The following is a 26,418-nucleotide window of genomic DNA, read 5'->3' as shown; positions in this document are numbered from 1 at the left end:
TTACTTGTAAGGAATTATTCTAAATTTAGCATCTTAAAAATAAAACAAAACAAAACCAGGCACAGTGAATTATTCTCCCAAAGTTTTTTGAGTAATTCTGGAGTAGCTTAGCGAGGTGGTTCTGGCTCGAGGTCATTCCTGAGGTCGCAGCCAGGGCTACAGTCATCTGAAAGTTGGAGGACCCGTTTCCAGAGTGAGTCCCTCACACTGCTGGCACGTTGGTGCTGGCTGCTATCAGGAAGCCTCGGTTCCTCACCACAGGGATGCTTGACTGTCCTCATGACGGGGCAGCTGGCTTCTCCCAGCTGTGGTATTCTATGGAGGAGTGGAGGATGGGCCACCAGCAGAGAGATGGGGTGAGAGGAGAGAGAGAAAACAAGAAGGAAGCCACAATGGCTGTATGGCCAAGCCTCAGAAGTTATGCACCATCATTTCTGCTGTGTTCTGTTCCTCAAAAGCGAATCACTAAGTACAGCCTCCATAGAGAGGGTGCTGGGCGCGGCGGTATATATAAGGTCTACCTCTTAAAGGGAGGAACACCAGAGAATCCATATCTGGGCAGCTGAGAGTCCCTTCATGGCCTACTGTCCATCATACACTTTGATTCCTTAGACTTTTTTCTAACTTCTGGGCTTTTCCAAGGTCAACAGTCCACTATCCTGGAGGGGCTGTTTCATTCTTGATGTCTGTGTTTTGCTGAAAGGAGCTTTAAGCTCTTTAGAGGCTTCTGAGTGGAATATCTCTAAGACAAACCTTTCTGTTGCTGATATTGATCACTTCTCACAGCATAACCTCTAAGTCACTGTCTCTTGACTTTCTTCAGTCAGATGACTTTCAGGAATGCTTGAAGCAGATAGGGAGAGTGGGGCGTGAGGCGGATAACAACCTGGTCCTGCATGTGCATTTGAATTAGGGTTTCCCATAGAAAGAGAGACCAGTGAAGTTGACACATAAAATTAGCCATTACAACACCCTTTTCTTTAAGAACAGCTGTTGATTTAGTTCCAGGAGGAACCTATGAATTGTTCCAAATGAGAATGGGTTGAGTAAGAAGAGTACAGGGGTCCCCTCAGAGCTCATTATGGTGGATGAGCTCTGTGAGGCATGCTGACTCATTCAAGATTTTTGTTGAGCACTTACCATATCAGTTAGGAGGGGCAATAACCCTTAGCTCTCAGTGGCTTTAAAGCACGAAGTTTTTTTCTTGCTCATTCATTATATCCCTTGGGGGTTTGCTGGGGGGTATTGTCCCCACTCTGAAACACTCTAATGGAGCAGTCGCTGAGTGGTGTTAGGTTAGAGCACTTGGCAGACTCTCATCCCCACAGTTATGTGCATTAGCCTGGACATCTCACACACCATTTTTCCTCACACTCGGTGGTCAGACCTTGTCATGAGACTCTCACCAACCACAGAAGGGAAGACAGTACAGTACTCCTGTGTGCCTGCGAGGCAGAGAGCCCAAAGCAGTCTATGGCAACCTATCTAGTGCAGACGCTGTTCTAGCCTCTGAGCGTTCACCGGAACAAACGGACCCTCATCTCTTCCCTCCTGACATTTATGCTCTAACAGAGGAGGGAAACAATAAACGAACAAATAAAATACACAGTGTGTTAGGTGATAGGTGCTGTGGACGGGACAGAAACAGGAGGATAAAGAGTGTGGGGGGAGGGGAAGATATTTCTATATTTTTAAAGGTATTTTGGGAAGCCAGAACAGGTAGTGTTGGTGTCCTCTGTCACTGTAGAGATGCTGTGGCTCCGATCGGCCCTCTTACTTGGATGGTGGTGAAGATTCAGCTACTTCCAGGCCTTCCGCACCGTCAGCCCCGTCACACGCCCAGGCTGCTCGCAGATTCCTTCCATCTAGCTTCTTGGACCTTTAATTTCTAACTTGATTATATACCGCTGTTGGTTAAATTTGGGTTATCAGATGTTGTAACTACATAAGATTCTGAAATGTAAGAAGCCATCAAAGGTTTTCAGGTAGGTTGCTTCCCTCTCTTAGAGCAGTTATTGAAGTCTTGAATTATTGACACCTTCGTTATCATTTTCCTATAGATCTTATCCCCCCCCTTGGTGTTAATTAGCTGCAGTGATGAAGGGTGCTTTATTATCAAATGAAAAATATTGTCACTTAATTATAGTGGCATGATTTGTATAAAGTCTTTTCTAAATTTTCAAAAATTATTCTTAGAGTGGATTTTCCTGCTGTTTTCTATATTCTTATTCATTTGGGAAATAGGAAAATGGCACATAAAAGTGTCCCGTTTTTAATGAAATATTTATTTAACAAAATGTAAAATGATTTCACACTTTCAGATGGTCTGTCCCCAGACAGAGGACACCCACCTGTTCACCCACATCTTTCTCTGGTTGCTGGAGCAGAGACCATTCTCACTTACTCCCCTTGACCTCTCATCCCTTATGGCAGGAGTTCTTGGGAGAAGAAAGAGGACAAGGGAAAAACTGGTCCATCTAATCGAAAGAAATAGCAGAAAGGGTGTAAAGAATGACCGGCCCCTTCCTAATTCAGCTCCAAGGAATCTTTTCTGTAGCTAATCCTAATCCTCTCATTTCACAAGAATGGAGCAATTTTAAACATATTTCAGTCCTTTTTTCATAACCTCTCAATGGTATATCTCATAACTCCTTGTGAATACTTGTCATCTAATAATACTCCCCACTATAAGTAGACATTTTATTTTTGTGTCACATATACGAAATGTTGACTGTATCAGGCTAAATTTTTCTGAATTTGGGGAGGCACAGACAATAGATTAGGGTTCTTAGTGTTTAGCAAACATATTAACTAAGAATGGGATTATAGTTTCTTCTGTAAACACTAAAATAGGGGACTCAGACCTGACTTGGTGGCTCCTGAACAAAGCATAGACCAGGCACATCAGAGGTTGTGGGTTCAGCCCCAGGTCAGGGCACATATGAGAAGCAATCAATGAGTACACAACTAAATGGAACAACTGAGTGAAATAACGAGTTGATATCTTTCTCTCTCTCTCTCTCTCTCTCTCTCTCTCTCTCCTTCCCCACCTTTCCTCCCTCTCTCAAATCAATGAAAAAATTAAAATAGGGGACTCAGCAAAGCACTTTTGTATTTTTTTCCCACTGAGCAGAGTTATTTACCATCACTCTTGCCATTTGGCTTTTTGTAGGTAGCATTTATTGAGGTGTGTCTCTTGCCCTCAAGTACATCTTCAGTAGAATTTTGTTGTAAATGATTTTGGGGGGCTATCCTGGTATGACAAATACATATACCTGTTTTGGGAATGCTTGGAAAATTGTGATGACACACCACAAAGAATCCAACTGCTTGAGGACTCCTAGTCCTTGGGAAGAACTAACTCTGTATGTGGGTAAATGGTTACTTTAGGACTAATCAGTTGTGCTCAGGACACTGGCTTAACACTTCTGAGCAAAGCATGAAAAGCTGATATAAACTCTTCAAAGAAGGAGGAGACTGGGTAAGGGCATCAAAGACCATACTCAGAGGCAGGGAAGAATAGGAAGTTGCTCACCTTGTCTCAGGACAGTGGGTGAAGATCGATCCTGAGGAACCCAGGGTAGTAATATATGCTTTCTCTTACATTTATATCGTGTCTGCTGAGGGAGGGGACTCCGGACTGCACAAGCAGCTCCTGCATTGTGCAATGCAGAAATCCACATGGGCGATGTCACGTTTTTCCACTTCAGTATTCTCACTAAAAATCATCTCCCAGAAATAGAATATGCGAAGTGTTTATATCACTGCCTGGCACATGGAAGGCCTTCTGTAAATATTAGTTCTCTTTCTTCTTTCTTCATTTGCAGGCTGTTTCCCTCCATCAGTGAGTCTTCCATAGCTCAGGGATTTGTTTTGGAAGCAACCTTAAGAGGCATATGTAATGTCAGGGATGGAGGAAGTAGAGGCGTTCAATGAGAACATGGTCCAAACAGAGAGTGAAAGAATGAAGCAGGCCCCGTGCAAACTCTTCCAGCCATCCAGGTGGCCTGCCGCTCAGACCGGGTATAGCAGTAACGGAAGCCTGTTGGTGCATAGCTGGGTGACAGTACTGGTGCTGCCTGAAGGGAAGAGGGAATGGGAACAGTATAGGAAGAGCCTGGATGGACAGCTAGCCATGGATTGCAGTCTTTATTGCTCACTAGCTCGGATACCCTGGGCAAGTCACTTAAGCTCCCTCATCCTCAGTTTTCTTTTAATCTATAAAATGGGATGAAAAAAATATATCAGAGGCTTGTTTTAAAAATTAAAACAAGAGATCAACAATTAAATGAGATCAACACTTAGGATGGTGCCTGCACGTAGGGAGTGCTGTGCCTAGCGGGGCAGGGACTGGTGGGTGGAGACCCTGGGGGAAGGCGACATTGCCCAGCCACATTGTTTGCTTTTCCTAGAAGCCTTTTTCCCTGCACAGTCTCTCCTTCCCTTCAGATCTCTGTTCAAATGGCTCCTTTTCAGAGAGATGACCTCTGACCACCACATATTAGTGTGGGCCTCATTCTCTGTCTCATATGCTACAGCTGGGGCTTCAAGGAACTTGTACCACCGGAAGCAAGGGGTTTTGTGCTGACCCCTGCTCTCTCCATAATGTTTGGCATGTAGTAGATGCTCAGTTAACCTATTGAATACTTGAGGTACTGGCAAAGTTGTTCTGTAAAGGGTCAGCCAGATAGTAAATATTTTAGGCTCTGCAGACCATGCGGGCTCTGTGAGAACTGCTCAGCCATGCGTCTGTGGGCAGAGTGAGGGGAAAATGGGCTGTTCGAGCAAGTCTCCCATGGTAGCAGGAACAAACTGAACTCTGACCCAAGAGGCAAAATAAATGTTCTTAAGAAAAGCATTCCTAAGAACCACGAGTCACGAGTTCTTAGCAGCTTAAGAGCCTCACCTGGTTAAAAACGGAAATAATTTAGAAGAATAGGAAAAATAATCACTGAGAAATTGGCAAATAGTAAGAAACCTAAAAGGAGGGCTGAGGATGGGAGGTGGAGTGCAGGGCATGCAAACTGTTTTTATCAGCTTGACTTCTTAAAGAGGGAAACGGTAACCGGAGAAGGCAAAGGGAATGGAGAAGAAAGGGAAGAAAGTGTCCGAGGGAGAAGGGAGAGGGAGAGGGAGAGGAGGGGGTCAAAGTGAGGAACAGAGCTGGGCAGGACAGTGAATGCCCTGCCTGGCCCCGGCCCCATGCCATCTCATCTGTCTGTCCTGGGTTGTGTCCTTAGGCACAGAGCCTAAGACCAATCTTTCCTCTGAGCAAAACTAACAAATAATAAATAATTACAACAAATTATAGATGTATCATTACATAATTGTAAGTAAGTATATTCATTAATAATAAATATATTTCAATACCTTGGGACAGTAGCTCCCTGGCTCAGCACTAAATCCATCTTACTCCTGGATTTCTACCAAACCAGTCTTGATTACTAGTCTCTGTGACCTGTGCCCCCAGAACTGGAGGTCTGGGGGCTGCCTTGTGCCCAGTGTCCTGCACTGACTGGCTGCAGTAAAGCTTTATTTGACACGAGAGCTGCAGTTTGCCGATCCCAGGAACATCAGTAAATGGGGAAGGTCAGAAATGGACCGATAGTGGCTGTGGCTGTTTGAGCTTGGTAGGAATAGAGCCTCTTAGCAGTAGAGGTGACAGTAACCATTAGAGGAATGTGAAGAATTAGATGACAAAGAAAATCCATAACCCTGATGGGGAGGTCTGGTTTCCGTAGCCATGATGATGCAATTAGTCAGGGGATCATTTATTTCACCAGCCAGACCAGTCCAGTGGGCATACCTGGTTCTCAAAAGTTACACTTTTATGTTATGAACTGCTTTTTGTTTATCATTAAATAGGCACTTGCATGCCAGAGGAATTCATGGTTTAAAATACTCCTATGTGGAGAAGAAGCCTAATTTATCTACCTGGAATTTCAGGCTTTTATAGACGAGAACCCTTGACTTATTGAAAGGAAGACTGTTGTGCCCACATTGTGCTCTGGTCTCCAGAAGATTTCAAACTCAAACTTGAAGCTTTCCCTGACTTAGAATGTTTCTTGATTCCAGCCTTTAGACCCAATGTATTCAATGCACAGCCCTTGCACCAGTGAGTGTCTGGCAAGAATGGGAAAATAAAGACCTCGGATGTGGGAGCCAGAACTGGATCAGATGCTGACTGTAAAAGTCATTTTCTGGGTTCACCTGCCCCGGTCTATTTCAGATATATGGGAACATCTAGATTTGTCCTTCACTCCTGTGACCTAGAGAAAAATTTTCTTCCTACCAAACAGAGAGTCAGAGCAGGGGACTCTTGTTTGGAGCCATATCTTTTCATGAGAAATAGATAAAAACACGTGAGGAGGTCCTGTGATGGTTGGTGAGCCAATGGGACTTTTTGATGATAGTGGAATCAGTGATCAGAGTGGGTAGGTTACTCGTGTTCTTTTGACCCAAGTGAAGAGTAGACTATGAGGAAAAGTTAAGATGGGCTCATCTTCTGCGGAATCTGCCAAGCTATTAATCGCTCTTCTTTCTCCTTTTTCTTCTGTTTCCCTCTTTGCATGTCCCACCTTCTTCCCTTTTCTTATGTCATTTTCTCCTTTCCACATTTTTATAGTTTCTGTTCTCCTGGGGGCCTGGCAGCTTAGACTTGGCTTTACCTTTGGGGACTGGGAACCTGATGATGGACAACGACTTGGGCTTCAGCCCTGGGATGGTGTGAATTAGACAAAGTTGGAATATTGGTGCCATTCCCTATACAGTGGTACCTTGAGATACAAGTTTAATTCATTCTATAACCAAGCTCGTAAGTCAGTCAACTCGTATATCAAACAAATTTTTCCCATTTAAAATAACTGAAATAGCCTGACCTGTGGTGGCTCAGTGGATAAAACGTTGACCTGGAATGCTGAGGTCGCCGGTTCAAAGCTCTGTGCTTGCCTGGTCAAGGCACATATGGGATTGTTGCTTCCTGCTCCTCCCTTCTCTCTTTCTCTCTCCTCTCTAAGATGAATAAATAAATAAAACCTAAAAAAATAAAAATAAAATAAAATAACTGAAATAGATTTAATCCATTCCAGCCCTGTGAAACATCCCCAAACCATCCTAAATTATGAAAAAAGACATGTTTTTAATTAAGAAACACACATGTATACTTTACCAATGCATAGCAAAATATATGAAATAAAAGAAAAAATGTTATTTAGTACTGTATTCTTACCTTGGAGACAGATGAGTGCGGCTAATGGAGGTGAATGGCAGAGGAGGAGGGAGGGAGGAAGGGATGCAGGCACTGTAGACACGTAAACTAAAACTGCACTTTCTCAACACTAAATGTAAACTAAAACTGCATTTTCTTTACCTTAAACAATACTAAAACTGCACTTTCTTTACTTAAAATGAAACCACAAATACATAATTGTAAAAAAATGCACTTCTTAACTTTAAACTTAACCTAAGCTTAACATTACTTATTTTTCATTTAATCCTCACCTGTTTTTGCCTTTTTGGCTGCACTTGTGGCACTCTCATTCACTTGCAGGACTTTTGAATAAGAATCTATCCAAAGAGGTTTGCTTTTGCCTGCCTTTTAAAATGTTACGAAAATGTGACAAACAAGTGTCATTGAAAAGTGCTGAATCACGACGAGTTGAAACTTTTTCTGGGTGTTTCTTTTCATGAAACTTGAAAGCTTCTCCCACATTGCCAGCATGTCTTTAATTTCACTTGTAGAAATCACTTCCTCCGACTCTACCTGCTCCTCACTACTAATCTCTTGCAGAAGCTCCGTATGTTGCATCATCTGTAGCTCCTTCAACTCCTCAGTTGAGAGTTCCTCTTCATGTTCCTCGTCGAGCTCGTTTACATCACCCTCATCTACCTCCAGACCCATCAACTTTCCGAGGGACACAGTCTCTTCCAACGCTTCTACCTCAGTCTCGGTCTCTGGTTCGAATCCTTCAAAGTCCCTGTCTGAAACAACATCAGGCCATAACTTTTTCCATGCCAAGTTCAAGGTTCTTCTTGTAACTTCTTGCCATGCCAAGTCAATAATGCGTAAACATATCACGATGTTGTAGTGATTTTTCCAAAACTCTCGAAGGGTTAGAATTGTATTCTCAGTCACCTCAAAGCAGTGGTGAAACAAGTGCTTTATGTAAAGCTTTTTAAAGTTGGAAATGACCTGCTGATGATCCATAGGTTGCAGGATTGAAGTCATGTTGGGTGGGAGGTAGAGGACTTTCATGAATTTGAACTCATCGAGAATGTCATCTTCAAGACCAGGTGGGTGTGCTGTAGCATTTTCAAGGATTAGTAATGCTTTCATCGGGAGTTTATTTTCCTGAAGATATTTCTTCACTGCAGGACCAAAGATGAGATTTACCCATTCAATAAAAAACTGCTGCGTAACCCATGCCCTAGCATTGGCACGTCACGTACCTGCAGTTTTTCTTTAAGAATCTTGTGAGCCTTAAAGGCTTAAGGATTTTCGAAATGATACACTAGCAGTGGCTTTACTTTACAGTCACGGCTAGCATTTGTACACAATGCAAGGGTCAGATGGTCCTTCATGGGTTTATGGTCTGGCAGCTTCTTTTCCTCTGCACTGATGAAAGTCCTCCGGGGCATTATTTTCCAAAACAATTCTGTTTCATTACAGTTGAACACTTGTTGGGGGATGTAGCCTTCCTTTGCAATAAGGGCAGCAAAACGTGCGATGTACTCCTCAGCTGCCTTAACATCAGCACTCGCAGCTTCACCATACCTCACCACCGAGTGGATGCCAGATCTCTTCTTGAAATTTTCAAACCAGCCATGACTTGCCTTAAATGTATCTTCTGCTGCCTCTTTTGAGGTTGATGGTTCTTTCTTCTTCAAGTCGCTGTAAATAATACGTGCCTTTTCATATATTACAGTCTCCATCACTGTATCTCCTGCCAGCTCTTTCTCTTTCACCCACACCAGCAGAAGCTTCTCCATTTCTTCATGGATATTTGTACTTAATTGGGACAGAATTGTAGTTCCTTTTGCTGGATTTGCGCTTTTGATGGCATCCTTTTTGTTTAAGGATGGTACAAATTGTAGATGTATTGTGGTCATACAGCCTTGCCAGTTCAATCACTCATACACCACACTCATGTTTTTCTATTATTTTTTGCTTTACTTCTATTGACATCATTCTCTTCTTCTTCTCACCACTGTCCTTTACACTCACTTTCTTTGGCCCCATGATAGCACACAAAAAAAGTTAGTAAAAAATGCAAAAATGATGCAAGAACAAGTACGGCACACGAGATTCGACTTGATTCTGCAGGTAACACGTGAGAAAGAATGAGATGCTTGTGTTGTAATGTCGATACTGGACCAGTGTGCCAATGTGCCCACTAGTGGCAGTTTTCTGAATCATGACTCGTATCTCAGAATTTCACTTGGATCTCGAACAAAAATACAGACCGATCGCAGCTTGTATCTTAAAAAATTCGTATGTTGGTCGGCTCATATCTCAAGATACCACTGTACCACTGTAACTCTACATCAACCCAGGGCACGACTCCCAGCAGAGGCTGGAAGATGTGCAGCTGTTCAAAGGGAAGGCAGGGCCTGACCAGGTGGTGGCACAGTGGATAGAGCATTGGACTGGGATGCAGAGGACCTGGGTACGAGACCCTGAGGTTGCCAGCTTGAGCGTGGGCTCATCTGGTTTGAGCAAAGCTCACCAACTTGGACCCAAGGTCGCTGGCTCGAGCAAGATGTTACTCGTTCTGCTGTTGCCCCATGGTCAAGGCACATATGAGAAAGCAATCAATGAACAGCTAGGTGTTGCAACAAAAAACTAATGATTGATAGTTCTCATCTCACTTCATTCCATTCTATCTGTCCCTATCCATCCCTCTCTCTGACTCTGTCTCTGTAAAAAAACAACAAAAAACCAAACAAACAAAGGGCAGGCAGGTAGCATGAGCCATGCCAGGACCTGGTCCTCAGCAGAATGCATTTCAGTGGCTGGAGTCAGTCAGTGCAAGACACTGGGCACAAGGCAGCCCCCCAGACCTCCAGTTCTGGTGGTACAGGTCACAGAGACTAGTAATCAAGACTGGTTTGGTAGAAATCCAGGAGTAAGATGGATTTAGTGCTGAGCCAGGGAGCTACTGTCCCAAGGTATTGAAATATATTTATTATTAATGAATATACTTACTTACAATTATGTAATGATACATCTATAATTTGTTGTAATTATTTATTATTTGTTAGTTTTGCTCAGAGGAAAGATTGGTCTTAGGCTCTGTGATAGGACACAACCCAGGACAGACAGATGAGATGGCATGGGGCCGGGGCCAGGCAGGGCATTCACTGTCCTGCCCAGCTCTGTTCCTCACTTTGACCCCCTCCTCTCCCTCTCCCTCTCCCTCTCCCTTCTCCCTCAGACACTTTCTTCCCTTTCTTCTTTGTTCCTTTGCCTTCTTCGGTTATCGTTTCCCTCTTTAAGAAGTCATGCTGGCCTGACCTGTGGTGGTGCAGTGGATAAAGCATCGACCTGGAAATGCTGAGGTCCCTGGTTCGAAATCCTGGGCTTGCCTGGTCAAGGCACATATGGGAGTTGATGCTTCCAGCTCCTCCCCCTTCTCTCTCTCTGTCTCTCCTCTCTCTCTCCCTCCCTCTCAGTTTCTCCCTCTCCTCTCTAAAATGAATAAATAAAAAATTAAAAAAAAAAAAAGTCAAGCTGATAAAAACAGTTTGCATGCCCTGCACTCCACCTCCTATCCTCAGCCCTCCTTTTAGGTTTCTTACTATTTGCCAATTTCTCAGTGATTATTTTTCCTATTCTTCTAAATTATTTCCGTTTTATCCAGGTGAGGCTCTTAAGCTGCTGAAAACTTGTGACTCGTGGTTCTTAGGAATGCTTTTCTTAAGAACATTTATTTTGCCTCTTGGGTCAGAGTTCAGTTTGTTCCTGCTGCCATGGGAGACTTGCTCGAACAGCCCATTTTATCCTCATAATGTAAAATCATGAAGTGAATATTAATTTCTGTGTTAGTCCAGTTAAAGAGCTTAAACATTATTTTTACAAGCAGAATGTATTTTGAAGTTTTTCCCAGAACCTGGTATGAACTTTATATTTAGCTTCTGTGGATGTTATTGAACAGAGATTCCAGCCCTGGGTTGTTTTCTTCTGTGGTTCTGATAAAATGAGCTGGGCTCAGGAAGAGTAGGGAAGGGGAAGAGAAGAAACATTTGAGTGCCTTCTCTTGCTGGGAGCTCTGTATTGATCAGTTGACTTAACCCACAAGAATTCTGTAAGGAGGGTATGATTATTCTTATTTTAGAGATGAAAGTATAACGTGTCCCCTTTAAATGGCTGATAAGTGGCCAAATGCCATCCCAGCTCTGGGCCTGCCTCACAACAGGGCCTCTTCCGCACTACTGCTTCCCGTTGCCCTCAGGACATGGGATGTGATGTCCCACACTTCTCCAAGAACTCCTGGTCCCTGATGAGATTGTTGGTGCCCAAAGAGGGGTAGGCTGTTAGGATATAGAGGCTCAGGCATGCTATGTAGTACCGATGGTAGGAGAAATTCTGCTCTCTCTCTTACACCTTAAGACATGGCGGGTGAGTTTGAAAAGCCCCAAACCAGAGAAGAGGTTAGTAAGTATTTACACACCACTCTGTGCTCCTTCCTGGACTGGCTCCCGGGTACCTGAGAGGACCATAATCTATGTCTCTGATTGTAAGTCAACCCCTTCTACATTTTTGGCGTTAATGTCATTGTTGGTCAGCTAACTTGTAAGGAAAAGAAATTAACGAGTTGTTGGACCACAGCTCCGCTCGAAGCCACTATAGTTCCTGTAGCTAACTCTGTCCCTACCTTCACCCTATTGTTTTATGGTTGTGTTTTTGTGTCTGTCTCCTACACTCACATAGAATTGCCCTGAGGAAGATGGCTGTATCTATTCTGTTCCCTGTCTGCAGCCCTTAACACAGTGTCTAGTCCACAGTAGACATTTAGCTAAAATTTAAAGAAACAAAACAAAAAAACCCACATAAAACTCTGAGTTGAAGGTATATATGAATAAAAAACCCGTAGAAAAGTCATACGAGTCAATCATAATAGAGTTATGGATATCAGTGGGGTTGCAGAAAGCAAGGTTAGTGAGGAAGCAGGGTATGATGATCAGTAGATTATAGGTCTGGGAATGTGGGTCCTGGTCTGGATTTATGCACCAGCTGTTTTTGTAAATGTGGGCCTCAGTGTTTGCAAATAAAACAAAACAGCAAATTAGACTACAGGTGATTTTAAGGTCTTTTCCAGTGCTAATATTTTATAATTCTGTAATTCCCACGTAAGGATTTCAGCTATAGAAGCCCTGGAAACTGTTTGTATAGGCTGTCAATTAGAATTGAAACAGGCCATTTGAATTGGTTGAGACCAGGGTCTCAGATTCAGTCTTCTCTGGGGAGTCTTCCCAGGCTGGGACAGAAGAGGAAATGAAGGTTAACTTTCTGGTGCTTCATGCACGCATTTCGCACGGGGAGCGCCTCTCGAGGAGACTAGAACAGTGGGAGGAACGGGGGCTCCAGTGTTAGGAATCTTGCGTTTGGTTCCTCCTATGGAACTGAGAACAGTGGAGGGGTTCATCTTTCTGAATCCGTTTCCCCACTGGTGAAATGGGGGTCTACTCCCTGCCAGAGGGAGAACCAGACACAGTTTCTTCCCTGACTGGTGAGTATTCTCTTCTTGCTTTGTTAACCATGTCAGAATCTTCACATATTTCACTGATGGGGACATCCTGGCACCAGGGGAATTTGATGACTTCAGATAAGTAAACAACTTCAGGCATAGATTAGATCTCTAAATAAAGGTCAAGGAAACATCTAGAATATTAAAGTGACAGGCAAACAGGTGACACATATGCAGAATCAAATCCACACACTCTCTGAGCTTTCCCCAGTGTCTTTGTTCCTCAACTTTAAGACTTGGAGAAGCGCTGTGTTTAAAAAACTGTTAATAAAATGTTTTAAATATCATAATAGAATATTAGCTTTTTTTTTTTTTTTTTTTTTTTTACATCTGTAAACTATTGAATTTATTGCTTAATGTAAACATCACAGTAACAAATGCCTGCTATGAGGTGCTTTGTCCTTAGGATTGTGATGATATTGCTGGTGGTGGTGGTGGTGGTGGTGGTGGTGGTGGTGGTGGTGGTTGTGGTGGTGGTGGTTGTGGTGGTGGTGGTAGTGGTGATTGTGGTGGTGGTGGTGGTGGTGGTGGTGGTTGTGGTGGTGGTGGTTGTGGTGGTGGTGGTAGTGGTGATTGTGGTGGTGGTGGTGGTGGTGGTGGTGGTGATTGTGGTGGTGATTGTGGTGGTGGTGGTGGTGGTGGTGGTTGTGGTGGTGGTGGTTGTGGTGGTGGTGGTAGTGGTGATTGTGGTTGTGGTGGTGGTGGTGGTGGTGGTTGTGGTGGTGGTGGTAGTGGTGATTGTGGTGGTGGTGGTGGGGGTGGTGGTTGTGGTGGTGGTGGTGGTTGTGGTGGTGGTGTGTGTAGAGATGTGTATAAGCAAAGGATTTGACTTTCTTGAAGTTGGTGTGTGTAGAGATGTTTATAAGCAAAGGATTTGACTTTCTTGACAGAAAAAAAGTGAGATACTGTTATCAGAGTGCTAATTTATATATTTCTCAGGAAAGGGAAGAAAGAAAATCGATTCTCTTAAGAAATGAAACTAGTGATGCAGCTCTGTTTAGGTGAATACCATTGTAGTTTGATCTAATATTGTATATTAGGATGTTTCTGAAACAATTTTTATAGTGCTAATTGAGCTTTGTGATTCAAAGAATTAATTACAAAACTAAAGATGGAAAATTATATTGGTATCTAGTATATCTAGTTTAAATGCATTCTATTGATGTGTTATTTTTCAAAACATGGATTCATTGAGAAAGTGAATTGCAAGAAGCTGTTAATAGGTTGGGTAAATTAATGTGGCTCAGGAAGTTATTTGCTTAACAAATGTTTTCCACACGAACATTTTTTGCAAAGATTCTATCTGTTCTTCCTCTATCCCCCTTCTTGTTCTCAAAAGGTGTTAGGATAACCTATCAATACAATAACAGATAACTCAGCAAGGTGAATAACTTAATAGGTGAAGAGAGACATAAGAAAAGCAAGTGTAGAGCCATTCATTACTAGTGGCATTGATGACATTTTGCAACAGATAATTCTTTGTTGCTGGGAGCTGCCCTGTGCCTTGTAGATTGTTTAGTACCGTCTGTGGTCTCTAGCTGGTAGATACTGACAGCATACTCTGTCACTCCTAAGTTGTGACAACTAAACATGGTTTCAGACATTGCCAAATATCCCCTGGGGGACAAAATGAACACAAATTGTATAAAAAGTATCTTAGTTTTAGCTACTATAACTGACTACCACAGACCGAGTAGCTTATAAACAACATAAGTTTATTTCTCACAGTTCTAGAGGGTAGGAATTCATAATCAGGGCACCGGATAATTTAATATCTGGTAAGGACTCACTTCCTGGCTCATGGACGGTCATCTTCTGGCTGTGTCCTCACTTGGTAGATGGTAGAAGGCGCAAGGAGATCTCTGCAGTCTTTTATCAGGGCACGAATCCTGTTCATGACATCACCACCCTCATGAACTAATCACCTTCCAAAGGCCCTATCTCCAAATCCCATCACATTGTGGATTAGGGTTCAAAATATGAATCTGGGGTTGGGGACACAAACATTCAGTGTATAGCAGAGGGTAAGGTGAAAACAGAGTGAGGTCGATGCAGCAACCAGATACCTGAAGCCTTGATGGAGACTGGACCCACCACACTTGCTGGTGATGGACTGCCGGCTTTGCCTTGTGATTTCTAGTGGCTGAATCAGAGAAACATGATTAGTTATGTGGTTTATGGGGTTCCCAGGATGAAGTATATCATAACTCAGCAAAAGCGGACAACTGACAGCATTTGCTCTAGGTTTCTATCTCCCTGAGAGTGAAGTTCCCGACAGGCAGGGATTTTTACTATTTTGTTCATTTCTGTGCCCAAGAAATACCTGGCACACAATTGCTTAATAAATTTTTTTTATCAAGAAATGAGTTTTGACAAGGAGGTTACTGTCTAATATAGGCCCTTTCTTACATGTTTATAGAACAGACTGGCAGGGTTTACAGGGCTATTTCTTATAGTATCGTTAAATGGAAGCGTGTGTTCTGGGTGACATAATCTAAACTGGATGTGGCAAAATCAATTAACTGGGCTCCAGTACAATGTGGTCCAGGATTGTACCTCTCTGTGTCTGACTCTAGGCGTAGTCAGTGTTAGGATGCTGGCAGGAGGGAGGTTGCATATTCTTCAGCTAGTAGTGAGAATATTAAAAGTTAGTTAAAACTAAAGGAGGGGGAGACTTGAGCTGAGCTATGGTGGTAGTTATCACCCACATTATTAGTTACCAAGTGCTGTATGTGCCAAATGCTGTGTCAAGCTCCTTTTCTCCATCAGCCCTCCGTATCCTCACCAGCTCCGAGGTCTGTACCTCAGAGAGGAGTGAAGTGGCTTGCCCAAGGTGTGACACTGGGATTCTGTCCCTCACAATTTAAATTTGGACTAGACTTCTCACCTCTGTACTGCTCTGTGTCATGTCCACTGAAAACCTCCTAGAAATTAGGATAGTGAGTGTTGGCCTTCCTAACAACTGCAGAGTTAGTATGAATCCAGTAATGACTGTCTTAGCTATATAACTGTCAAACAAATTTTAAAATATTGTTTATAGGCTTTGGTTTAAAAGTTAGTATAATCCAATTTTGAAATAGTCACTTTAGATTGCTAGTTTGACTTCATTTTGGATAGAGGTGATGGAGCAGTTAAGATTATAAGCATTGTCTATAAAGTTTTATAATTATTCCTATATCTTCATATCTATGGTTTCTTAGAATATTTAATATCAAAAAACAGAATAGCCAAACCATGTCTTCATAATCCAATGTTACTAGGCAGTTTCTATTTTTAAGCATAAAGAAAACTTTACTGGTGAGCCCTCATTATGTATGCGGATGACATTGGGGATCCCTTTGAACTACTGAACTTTGTTTGGCCTTAGGGCACATGCATTCTGAATGGGTCTTTAAAATGCATGTGCCACACCGTGGGAATAAATGAGGAATTACAGAACAGAGGAATGGGGGTAGAAAAAGGCTTGGATTGATAGACACAAATGAATATGCTAGTTAGGAGATAGTTAAAAGGTCAAATAATTCATTATTTAGGAATCACCTTCAAAGGTAGTAGTGTTAAAATTAGCACATTAATTTGTATATAGAAAAGATGCTGAAAAGATGTCATTTGCTATAATCTAAGGTCTCTTTTTATACATGAAGTGTTCAATTTTGTCAAAATGCTATAGATTTCACTTTAGCCTTTTCACCTTGAGTAACATTTAATACAATTTTATTCTGATTTTCCAACAATAAAAACCCTTTGTGGCATGTGTTCATTATTTATTTGTAGTTATATTTTTAACTCTCAGAGATTTGCAATCCATTTTTTTTTCTTTCAACAAATATTTACAAGCTGCCTTTTATGTAGAGCAGTGGACAAATAAAGCCGTGAACCATTTCATATAACTTGCACTCTAGTTGAGAAGGACGATAATGAACAAATATAAGAGATCTAGCATATCACCTGGTGATAGATGCTCTGAAGAAAAATGGAGAAGGGAATAAAGTAGTAGGTGGGGTGATTAGAGAAGGTCCTCTGAAAGTCGCATTGGGACAGAGACCTGGAGGATGCAGGGAGCACAGTAGCTAATGTCCAGAGTGTGTACCAGGCAGAGAAAGGTCCTGAATGGGAAGATGCCTGGGCCATCTGAGGTCTGGCAATAGACCAAGGTGGATCGAGTGGAGTAGGACGGGTGGGGGTCAGAGAGGTGGAGGTAGAGGAAGTAGGACCTTGCAGGGCGTTGTCAGGACTTTGGATTTTGTTCTGAGTAAAGGGAAAGCTGTGAAGGACTCCTACAGAGGATTTGGAGCAACTGTCTTGTGATTCAGAAGGGTCACTGGCTCCTGTGCTGAAACTAGGGTGGAGGTAGAGAGGTCTGTTGGGAGGCTGTTGCAAGAGAGACCCTGAAGGCAGGGACAAGAGTGGTAGCAATAGAGATGGTGAAGTGATTGGATCCTGGATATATTTTGGAGGTTGAGTTAAAGGGTTTGCTGATTGGATATGAAATAAGAAGAGAAGTTTACAAGAACTGTAAGGTTTGTGATGTGTGAGCAGCTAGAAAAAAGGAGCTGCCATTAGTTGAAATGGGAAAATCTTGTCAAAGGAGGGGGGTTGGGGGCTGGGTTAAAAAGGCAAAGAGATTGAGAAGTACAGATTGGTAGTTATAAAATAGTCACAGGATATAAATAAAGTACGGCATAGGAAACAGTCAATAATATTGCAATAACTGCCTGACCAGACCCGGAATGTTGGGATCCTAATCCAAAAACCTGAGGTTGTTGGCTTGAGTGTGGGCTCATGGGCTTGAGCGTGGCTCTCCAGCTTGAGTGTGGTGTTGCTGCTGGCACATGGCATCACCAACATGATCCCAAGGTCCGTGACTGGAATCCAAAGGTCACTGGCTTGAGCAAGGGGTCACTGGCTCAGCTTGAGCCCCTGGTCAAGGCACATATGAGAAGTAACCAATGAACAACTATATTGAAGCAACAACAAGTTGATGCTTCTCATCTCTATCCTTCTTCTCTTTTTCTCTCTCTCCCACCTCTCAAAATCAACCAATAAAAATATTTGTAATATTGTAAAAACTTTATATGGTACTAGTTGGGTACTGGAATTATCAGGGGGAAACACTTCTTAAAGTTTTTATTTGTCTAACCACGATGCTGTATACCTGAAACTAATATAAAATAATATTGAATATATACTGTAATTGAGAAAATATTTAATTTAAAAAGTGTCTTTATGTTAATATCATCATTGTTAATATTCAGAAACGATAAATTAGAGAATTCAGGTACTTGGCATGAATGTGCCTGAAGAATCGGTTGGAGAAAGTTGTTAGCTAAGAAGGCAAGTTTAACAGGCAAGTTCAATAGTCATAGAAAATTACCCTATGCCTTTTTAAAAAGAGATGGATGGTATTACTAGGAGATATAGCCATAGAAGAAGGTATCCTGGTCCATGTTGGGTGATAGTGGTGATGGTCATGGCAGAGCTACTAAACAAAATAAGGTCCATTCTCATGAACAATTTACTGTTGCTTTTAATTTATCTTCACTGATGGCAGAAAGCGCAGTGTAATCACGGTGGACTCTTCTGTTTATTCTCAGCCTGATAATTTTTAAAACAGAAGACAAGGGGTGGAGATGATAAATGTAGCAAACATAGATATTGAATTTTGGTAATTAGCATTTCTATAGGACTGATAGTTTTAGAAACTTACCCCCCAAATCTGCATTAAATTTATAGTAGTTCTCCAAGATGCTTATATGTTTCCTGTGATAAAATGCTAGCAAGAACAGTTGTGTATCACTCACATGTGATAGCTGACTTCTAAATTTAATAATATGCCTCTTCAAATGGATTTGTGACTCTTGGAACTACAGGAAACTAATATAGGAAGTTATGAGCAAATCTAGTCTACCGCGAATCAGTATTTGCTAGTGGTGAATGAAATAAGGACATGTTTCTGGAGAATGTGTGTCACTCCAAGCTACTTTGTGGCTCGCAGCATGCTAGGGAAGTATGTGACCAAGGAGTCAGTCTGTATCTCCAGGAGTCCACTGTCCCTGCTTAGTGACAGAGGTTAGAAGTGTGTGAAGTAAGAATGACCAACTCAGGCTTAGATGCCCTTGAATATTAGCGATAGTTTAAAAACAACCTCTGTCTTTAGTTGAGCTCCTAGTAGTATGAAGACTTTGGGACTTTGGAAAAGTTGAAAAAGATTAAAGTGAAATCATTTAAAGGCTAGTGCCCAAAGTGATATGCTTGATGTCTACCATAAGCTCTAGGGTGTGATGAAATGTTTTTAGAAGGGTCGTGAGTGTTTAAATCAGGGCAAAAAAATGGAAAATAAGTTGCAGGGCTGCAGTGGACCATTTTGAGGAGTTTTGACTAATTGTAGAAAGAAAACTAGAGCCAGTGACAATACAGCAGCTTTGGAAAAATGATCTATTTAGAGAGAGCCCTGCTGGGAGTGTGATTCGATGTGAAGAAGAAAGTGGGGTCCTGGAACATTGTTCTACGCTTACAGCTTTTTAAACTTGTTTTGTGTTCGGAACATTGGCAGCCTGCACAATTCACTGCCTCAGTCTTTACAGATTTAAAATAATACTCCACTTATTGTGCAGTATTATGATTCTGATTAAAAACTCCGGCTTATTAATAGTTTGTGGCTATATAGATACATATGTGTGTGTGTGTGTGTGTGAAAAACAGAATTTCTTTTTTATTTTCTACACTTTCTCCTTGGTCTCCTCTCTTCTACATTATTTCATATTTTTATGGCTTTGTTGGAAATATGTAAGGGAGGCTTATCATTGATAGTTAGGAATTATCTTGTTTTTTTTTCTCTGCTGGTTTTTCCACCTCTGTTAATTTGTGATATAACAATCTCCCCTAGAGTAATTAATTGTAATTCTGCAAGCTGAAAATTTTAACTTCAGGTAAAAAATAAGTAGCAGAAGTTGATCAACCCTGAACAATAAATAATTGTATTTTATGCAGCTGCTACTAGTAATTAAGGGAAAATAACTAAGTAGAATGGACCTTAACGCACTTGATTGCTCTGAGGGGTTCTTGGTGCATTTACAGGACTAGTAACTATTGTGGGACATTTTTCTGAATGTCTATAGCACATTGCCACCTTGTGGCCACAAGTCTTCTTTTTAATGTAAATGTAAATATTTAATATTAAAGTACACAATCTAACTTTATCTTATATTTTTTCTAGTATTTATACTTTACCTTGATAAAAGATTTGAGGCACCTTATAAGAGTACATAGAATGTAGGGTGGGGAAATTTAAAGGAACCCCCTTGTTCTTAGAAGAGGTGTGCTGGAGTACTTAGGGGTGAAGATCAGAATGCTTGCATCCTACTGCCTGTGTGGGACAGGGGCCGAAGAAGAGAATGAGAGAGAGTCAAGTCAATATGGCAGAGAGTTAGCAGTTTGCCTTTGGTAAAGGGAATATGGGTGTTCATTGTACTAAAAACTTTTCTGTTGTTGCAAATTTTCTCCTGAAAATTAATATTTTTAAAAATTAGCAGATAAAAGAAAAAAAATGTTAAGGTAATGACATAAAATGTAGTCAAGAAGAAACTCTATATTGCATACTGACCTAACTACATTTGGACCATTGACTGGGTTCTACTCTTTCCAATAGCTGATACCTCATCATCCAGGGTTCCCTTGTTATAATTCATTGTCCATAAGTTTAAGGGAAAAATGTGTAAGACTAGATAAAATTCCTTCTTGGAGGCCTTCTTAAGTAAGACACTCATGTAATGACAACAGTCTCAACAAATACCTTCAAAAAGTACAATCTGGAAGCTCTTTGCCCTACTGATCTGGCTTGATCCTGGAGTAACTGCACTTTAGATTTCCGAATACCTCTCTGTAAAATACCAGGTGGCATGAAACATAGTGAAATAGTGCCTGGCAATGAATTTGAGATTGTACTTACTGACGAGTACTTGAAATCCAACAGCTCCAGCTGAGCTGGAGGGAGTGCTGACACATGTAATAGCTGATCCAGTAAGGTCTGTTACATCTCAACCAGCTTGGGAAGACTTACTCATAGGCAGGGTCATACCTTTTTTGTGCCATGGATTTGAATGTGCTGCGGTGCACAGGCAGACAAATGGATGACTTCATTTCTACATATCTTCCTCCAAAAGATATCCATGATAGTATTAATCTGAAAAGAAAATCAGACAGTTATAACCAGATAGCCATCTCTGTCATGAAAATAAAACAAAACAGAACTTACCACAATCAAACATTCCTAAAAATGCCTGGCCTCGAGCACTGAGACCCAACTCTTTTCTGTTTTGAAATTTCTACAAAGTTGGCCCTTTTCTGCGGCCATTCAAATGCCTATGAAAATCTTTAGTACTTCTTAACTATCTGGATATACGTAAATGCACATATATGTGTATATGGTTACTTGAGGGTGAACATTTTAGAAGATACGAAAGGTTTTCTTATAAAAGTAGGGCAGATCTTGAAGTGAGTGTGTGACACAGCGGATTCTTTTGTAGCAAGCTGTCTCTTGAAGTGACTGTCATTTCTGTGATTCTTGTGACAGGTTTTCTTTTCACAGCTATAAAGTGATATAGGGATGTATTGATTTCCATTATGGGCTATGGTGCTTAGAGATTTCCTTCCCCTATATCTGTCTGTGAGCACCAAAAGCTTGTGAATTTTCTTTTGTGAACAACTAATGAGGTGATCTACTGATTGTCTATAGAGCAATAGTCTTTATTTGGGGGGGGGAGCAAGACCCACAGAAAGACATATATTTTACATACTGACTCAGAACACACACATGTATAACAAAAATGTCACGAAACAAAACTTCCCCTTCCTCTTTTGTATTTTGATCATTTTTATTCTATTGTGTTAAAAGTACTGATTATAATCTACTGACCTTGATTTAATGATCTATTAATGCAGCGATTTTTAACTTCTGTGTTGTAAGAGGCACCCTGGTGTACCACAGGAATTTTTAAAACATGCAGTACCTGACTATTTAGTCAGGGGTACTGACCTCTCTTCCCTTGGATTGTCAAATAAAAGCATGATAACCACCAACAAACACAACAATAGCTCTTCAGTTTGAATAAATAAAATTATACCTATTTTTTTTCTCAGAATGGCAAAAATACATATATTTTGGTGTGCCAGAGAATTTAAGTGATTAGTTTAGGTGTGCTATGAGATAAGAAAGGTTGAAAGTCGCTGCACTAATAATGTACTGTGTATTGAGATTCTGCAGCAAGCCAGGCTCTCTGTCAGATGGAAGACACAGCAGTGAAATCTTGAATGCTCTGAACCAGCCAGATAATAAACAGGATTGGAAAGAGGGTTTAGAGAAGGAAGCAGAAGGAGGACAGTGTGACTGGTTGGTCTTCTGTTCTGCTTGTGTTGAGAGTGTTCCCCGTTCTTCTCTCTGCAGCTTGACCACATATTATCCCCTCCACCCATGCCATGTCGGAAATGCAGCAACCCAGACCTGGCTTCTGGGAAGTCACTGAAGTTTAAAAGACAGCTGAGTGAGGATGGACGACAGCTGCGGCGGGGGAGCCTGGGTGGTGCTCTGACAGGTGAGTCGCAAGAGACGTGTAGAAGAGGGCTTGTGTTTGCACGCTGCAGGGTCCTGAACGCTGTGGAATTCTGTGTGCAGAAAATCAGCTTACTTAAGAATGGGCCTGCAGCCTGACCAGGCAGTGGCGCAGTGGATAGAGCTTCGGACTGGGATGCGGAAGGACCCAGGTTTGAGACCCCGAGGTTGCCAGCTTGAGTGCGGGCTCATCTGACTTGAGCAAAGCTCACCAGCTTGGACCCAAGGTCGCTGGCTTGAGCAAGGGGTCACTCGGTCTACTGAAGGCCCGCAGTCAAGGCACATATGAGAAAGCAATCAATGAACAACTAAGGTCTTGCAATGAAAAACTGATGATTGATGCTTCTCATCTCTCTCTGTTCCTGTCTGCCTGTCCCTATCTATCCCTCTCTCTGACTCTTTCTCTGTCCCTGTAAAAATAAAATAAACAAAAACAAAAACAAAAAAAGAATGGGCCTGCAAAGAAAACCAGACAGAAGGTGAGGGAAGACAATTTGACTTTGGGTGAGGGGTATGCAACATAATCAAATGTCAAAATAATCTGCAGAGGTTTTCTCTGAACACATGTACACTGATTTATCAATGTCACCCCATTAAAATTAATAAAAAATATATATATATATAAAAAAAGAATGGGCCTGCCCCTCTGCAGACCATATGGTAAAATCTAGTCCACTCCAGAGAGCAGTAAAATTGACCATTTTATTAGTAAACTTTACTGAAATATAATTTACATACAGTAAAATGTACCCATTTTTAGTGTATGTGTGCATGGATTTTGGCGAATTTATATACCAGTCTAACTACCACTGAAATCAAGACAAAATGTTCTCCATGCCCCTTCCTAGTCATTCCCTCCCCCACCCTCCCATCTTTGGCCCCAGCCAACCATAGATCTGCTTTTTGTCACTATAAATTAGATTTATCTTGAGAATTTTATATTAGTGGAATCATACAGTACCTTAGGATGTTAGTGGAATCATCTTTTTACCTGGCTTCATTGGCTCAGTATAATGTTCTTAAGGTTCAGACATGTTGTTGTGTGTATCAGTGGTGTATGTTGAACTGTAGACAGAACAGCAAAACCCAGTGGTGGGATTCAGCCGGTTCAGCACAACGGATACCTCATTTTTTATTGAGTTCAGCGAACCATTTGTTAAAAGGGCACTTGTCATCGGGTTCTCTCTAAGGCGGGCGCCTGGGCAGCCACCCAATGTCAGAATCACAAATTCACATTCCTTATGCTTTTTTAACGTTCTTCTGCGCAACAGCGTGTTCGAAGCGCCTGTAGTCATGTTCAGTCCGTCCATAGGTGAAAAAAATTGCAAATGAGGATGCCAGTCAAGAAGCAATATGGAAATAAATAATAGTTTTATTTTTTGTCAGGTATTATTTACTATTTTTATTAATATTTTAAAACTTTTTAATAATATAATCTAGTTGTGTAGACCTATTTTAATGTTCTTATGTAGGTATTAAAGGCATGAAATAATAAACTACCTTTTGATATATCATTTTTTTATACTTAAAGTGGTCATTAGGGCAGAGAACTGGTTGTTAAATTATTTGAATCCCACCACTGGCTAAACCATATCCAAAACTGGCACTGCACATACCCACCAACAGCAGGGAGTGACCTCTTTGCTCTGCACCCTTCCCCACCTGTGGCACTGGCAGTCTTCCACTTTATCCATTTTTGATGGGTAGTCATATCACATTGTGGTTTTAATTTATTTTTTCTTATTTGTTGTTGTTGTTCTCTTTTTTCTTTTTTTAGTGTGAGAGAGAAAGATGGGGACAGACAGACAGTTAGGAAGGGAGAGAAATGAGACGCCTCAACTTGTAGTTGCAGCACCTTAGTTGTTCAGTGATTGCTTTCTCATATGTGCCCTGACTGGGCTACATGGCTACAGCAGAGTGAGTGACCCCCTTGCTCAAGCCAGAGACCTTGGGCTCAAGCCAGCGACCATGAGGTCATGTGTATGATCCCATGATCAAGCTGGCAACCTCAGGGCCTTGAACCTGGGTCCTCAGTGTCCCAGGCCGACACTCCATTCACTGCACCACTGCCTGGTCGGGCTAATTTATATTTTCTTGATGACTAAATGTTGTCAAACATCTTTTCATGTGCTGTTTGACATTTATGTATCTTAATTTTGTAGATTGTCTGTTCAAATCTTTCATACATTTTTTAATCATATTGTTAAAATTAATTAGAAATATTTTCAAATCCAGAAAATCCACAAATCACTTCTATTGACTTGAAAGACAATCAAATTAAGATAATTTGGGTTGCCTGACCTGTGGTGGTGCAGTGGGATAAAGCATCGATCTGGAACACTAAAGTCGCCGGTTCGAAACCCTGGGCTTGCCTGGTCAAGGCATATATGGGAGTTGATGCTTCCTGCTCCTCCTCCTCCTCTCTCTCTCTCTCTCCTCTCTCTCTCTCCTCTCTCTCTCTCTCTCTCTCCCTCTCTCCTCTCTGAAAAGTGGATAAAGTAAAAAAAAATAATTTGGGTTTTTAATAAATATCTCATCCTATAAATTTTATATTGTTAAACTTAACTTTAACTCACTAAAGGTTAGATTTCTATTATTTCATCCTGAGTGCTTTTTCCTTCACATATCTTTAAAGAAACTTTATTGTTTATTTAAGGTTTTCTCGATAAATGAGAGTCTTTTCTGCCAGTTCATAAAGGATCTGAAAAATAAGTGGACTTACTCAGATTTTATTATAGAATTATGGATTTTGACTTTTTGGAGATGAAATCTTTGGGAACAGAAATGCTTCTGCCACATGGTGAGTAGTGGAGTCTAGGACATTTGACCCAGCCTGGCTCCCTGCTGGAATGGAGGGTGAAACTGATCTTGAGCCAATGGGAAGAAATTCATCAAAAATTTCTGCACTGCACTAAGTTAAAGCAAATGTTCACAGGAGTTTAGCTGATGTTCTAATGCCTGTTAAGGCATTTTCATTTGTTGTCCTTTTATAGCTGCAGACTATTTGCTTTTTAAAATGGGAGATCGTAAAGATTATTTGGTTTAACCCTTATTTTACAGGTGGGAAAATTAAAAGTTAAAAGCCCCCCCCCCCGCCCCAGGCTTATTAAATTCACTTGGGGAATATACTCACTGTGCTTGAATTAATATTGACCAATAGGAGAGGCAGAAATGGTTCTTTCCAGTTTTTGCTAAAGCAGTTTACTTGAAGCTTTAAAACAGAGCAAACATGTAGCTGTTGATGCAGACATGTAACCTGAAACATGAAATTGTTTGGCTTTAAGGCGGAAAAAAAGCTGGACTTATTCTCATTTCATAATCTCAGCAGCTCTAGCAATTCTATATTTAATACAGTTTAGCTTGCTATACAATTATTTTAGGTAATTAAGCCTTTGGTCAGATAATTTCCAAAGGTATTCAGTAGCATTTGGCAGAGCTTAAAAAAAATCTCTTGGACATCAACCTGTTTTTAAAAACAGTTGTTTGAAACTTTTATTGGAATATAAAGAGAATATTCTTAATTGGTCCTCTAGATAGCTTAACTGAGGATTCAAAGAAATTACTCATGTGAAATGTTTAGCCCAGTGCTGGGCAGATATTAGTATTGTGTGTCTAACTAATTGACTTGGGATGTTTGCAGTTGATAGAAACTTGGTCTAGTGTCAGATATTGGAACAGAGAGAAGAAAGCGTCATCTCTGATTTTTAAGAAACATGCTTTGCACTTCTTCTAAGCACCTGTTAATAATCACATATGATCTTACTGTGAGATATACTCTATTTCTAACTAAACTATACTGCTCACAAAAATTAGGGGATATTTCAAAAATTCATATAAAGTGATAAAAATATCCCCTAAATTTTGTGAGCAGCGTAAGTCAAACTGATTTTGCCATCAAAAATCTGTGCAAAATATTCTGTTACCTAAGGATCACCTACCTTCCTATTACTTAACTTTGTTTTAATGTAGAGATACTTTCTTTGGCAGTTTTCTATTGCTACCGTTAGAACAAAGACTTGGTGAAAGTGTAGTTTATAGTTTGAAAAATTTGCTAAATTTTCCTGA

The 26,418-nt window shown here is 41.1% G+C and overlaps 1 protein-coding gene across 4 annotated transcripts in view; it reads left to right on the top strand.

Moving 5' to 3' along the window:
* MAST4 (microtubule associated serine/threonine kinase family member 4) overlaps positions 1 to 26,418 on the top strand; it is a 627,450-nt gene that overhangs the window by 155,336 nt on the left and 445,696 nt on the right. For all 4 annotated transcript variants that reach the window (XM_066241988.1, XM_066242046.1, XM_066241987.1 and 1 more), the window contains exon 2: positions 22,189 to 22,336. In XM_066241988.1, the coding sequence (XP_066098085.1) occupies positions 22,189 to 22,336 (148 nt within the window). The remainder of the gene's footprint in view (positions 1 to 22,188; positions 22,337 to 26,418) is intronic.

The sequence above is a fragment of the Saccopteryx bilineata genome, chromosome 1 (assembly GCF_036850765.1).
Source record: "Saccopteryx bilineata isolate mSacBil1 chromosome 1, mSacBil1_pri_phased_curated, whole genome shotgun sequence".
NCBI lineage: Eukaryota > Metazoa > Chordata > Mammalia > Chiroptera > Emballonuridae > Saccopteryx > Saccopteryx bilineata.
This window is presented reverse-complemented; position numbering and strand designations above follow the sequence as displayed.